This window comes from Sinocyclocheilus rhinocerous, unplaced genomic scaffold (genome assembly GCF_001515625.1).
Source record: "Sinocyclocheilus rhinocerous isolate Xijiao unplaced genomic scaffold, SAMN03320098_v1.1 scaffold867, whole genome shotgun sequence".
Taxonomy (NCBI): domain Eukaryota; kingdom Metazoa; phylum Chordata; class Actinopteri; order Cypriniformes; family Cyprinidae; genus Sinocyclocheilus; species Sinocyclocheilus rhinocerous.
In genome coordinates, this window is record NW_015649279.1 from 343,095 (window position 1) to 345,885 (window position 2,791).

The window sequence follows — 2,791 nt, forward strand, 5'->3', positions numbered from 1 at the left end:
TGTGTGTGTGTGTATATATGTGTGTGTGTGTGCATGTGTTTGTGTGTGTGTGTGTGCAGGCAGTGAGAATCTGATCGAGCTGGACATTGGGGCTGTGTTCACTGTTCTCGGGGCCGATGTAATAGCGACCGCTCTGATCGGATGGGCCATTTACACCATCTGCGCTCAACCCACAACCAGAGGCGGCTATCAGGGGAATAAAGGTGCGTCACGATCACGATCATCATCAGTATCAGTGAATCAGGATTCACGATGATTACGATGATTACATTATAATGCAATCAGGATTCACTGGTTCATCTGTCTGTGTTTCTCTCTTCAGCCTCTGACAAACAGGCTCTGATCAGTAATCACACTCCGTCAGGAGGAGACACTTATCAGGTACCAGCGTTTGACACACTTGACCTGGTGTGATACAATTCAGTCTATAAAAACAGGGAAATGTTATTGAACTATATATGTGACCCTGGACCACAAAACCAATATTTGGCCGAGATACAACTATTTGAAAATCTGGAATCTGAGGGTGCAAAAAAATCACAATATTGAGAAAATCATCTTTAAAGTTGTTCAAATGAAGTTCTTAGCAATGCATATTACTAATCAAAAATTAAGTTTTGATATATTTACGGTAGGAAACTTACAAAATATCTTCATGGAACATGATCTTTACTTAATATCCTAATGATTTTTGTCGTAAAACAAAAATGTATAATTTTGACCCATACAATGTATTGTTGGCTATTGCTACAAATATACCCCAGCGACTTAACACTGCTTTTGTGCTGCAGGGACACATATATATATATATATAAATGTACTGTATATGTCATTATGTACTATTTAAGTATTTTTATTTAGGAGTCTGAGAGTGTGAGGAGGTATGTGAAACATTTAGAAAATTGTAGTGTAATAATAACAATAAATCAGTTAAAATATATCCTGAAACTGACATTATAAGGGTTTCATTCTGCTTTCCAAATACTGGTCTGAAATTATACATCTAATTGTTTATTCTATTTACAGTCTAATTATTGTGTTTCTGATAATGGTAGGTAGAAAAAATGACATTATTGTATTAATATATTAATAGAAACTAAAGATAATCAGAAATGCTTATTCTAAAAAAAATTTATAAATAATATTAAAACATTTTACAGTATAAATTGGGTCTGTATACATAGAAGAATACATAAAAATGTATAAAAAATTTAAATGTACATATGCATAATATATATATATATATATAGAGAGAGAGATAAATATAGATAGATATAGATATAGAAAGATATAATACCCAATACTATATAGGAAAGGGACTCCCAAGACGATCATCATATTAAAGGAATGAGTTCAGATTAAATGCAGATAATTAATGTTGGTAATTACACTGGTTCATGTATTATCTGTGTGTTTGTATGTTGTTTAGCCGCTGAACACGCGTACGGATGAGTACAGCACTCTGCATGCGCAGCGCAAAAACAAGAACAAGCAATCTGTCTGACCTGAAGATATTAGCAGAAGAACAGAAAACTGTTCATCTTTAATCTGTCATTTGATTTCACGTTCCTGTAGATGTAGGTGTTTGTCGCTTGTGTTGATGCTTCAAATAAATAAAGTCTTTCTTTACTAATAGCAGTGCTGTCAGTTCTTTAAACGGTCATCACAGAACAAAGGATTTTATTTGAGTTTTTTACAATCTATAGGCCCTGTTTCTCAACACTCAGGTCAGTTTTACTAAAACTCTTCTAACAGCGTCTGTGTGGATAAACTGGATCATTTATCATCGCTTCGGCACAAAATACATTCAATGAAGACATCTTTCAAATGACATGAACTCTTCTCTCACTCAGACACAAACACAGCAAAACTCAATGAAGCTACAGACCTGTTTACATGCTCTTTACAATCCTGATCAACTTGAGTTCAACTCCTGCATAATACAAAACTCAATAATACACAGCTCTGATCTGTTCCTACAGTAATACCAGAGTGAAATATATTACAGATCTAAACAAAGAGATACTACAAAAACTGAACCCCTACACAGTGTTAGTCTTTTCATTTGATTCTCAGGAATAATGTTGTGCTGTAATGAAAACACGTGAAACATTTACATTTAAAAGGTGACTTAAATATTGAGAAATGTGTTCTAGTGATTTTAACTGTATCACTAAATGAACGATCAGTAACTCTATACGAGAGCGCTGAACAATCATCTGTAACTCCTGCTGAGAACAACAAATCACAGGACTAATTATATGTTCAGCATAAGTGTGTGTGTCAGGTTTAGTGAGTGTGTGTGTGTGTATACAGTACGTGTGTGTGCTGCAAGATTAATCTTTAATGAGCCGAAAAGAACGCATGTCACACCTCTGTTCATCAATTTGCACTGGCTACCAGTAGCTGCTCGCATTAAATTCAAGGCATTAATGTTTGCCTACAAAACCACCACTGGCTCTGCACCCATTTACCTAAATTCATTACTTCAGAGTTATGTGTAATTTTTCTCTGTGGTTTCCGTTCAGAGCCGAGAAAAGCAACTAACCACCTACAGCACAATATCAACACTCACATCAACCTCACACGCACATGTGTACTTTACACACACACACACACACACACACACACGTACTATATATATACACACATGCACACACACACACACACACGCACACACCCATACTATATATATATACACACATGCACACACACACACACAAACACGTACTGTATATATACACACATACACACACACACACACACACACACACACACATAATGTATATAT

At 35.4% G+C, this 2,791-nt stretch overlaps 1 protein-coding gene across 1 annotated transcript in view; it reads left to right on the forward strand.

The window, feature by feature from the left end:
* LOC107710511 (T-cell surface glycoprotein CD3 delta chain) overlaps positions 1–1,618 on the forward strand; it is a 4,993-nt gene extending 3,375 nt beyond the window's left edge. Inside the window, exons 5-7 of the mRNA XM_016515295.1 lie at positions 60–203; positions 323–381; positions 1,430–1,618. Coding sequence (XP_016370781.1) covers positions 60–203; positions 323–381; positions 1,430–1,504 — 278 coding nt within the window. The 3' untranslated portion in view covers positions 1,505–1,618. The remainder of the gene's footprint in view (positions 1–59; positions 204–322; positions 382–1,429) is intronic.
* The last annotated feature ends 1,173 nt before the right edge of the window (positions 1,619–2,791 follow it).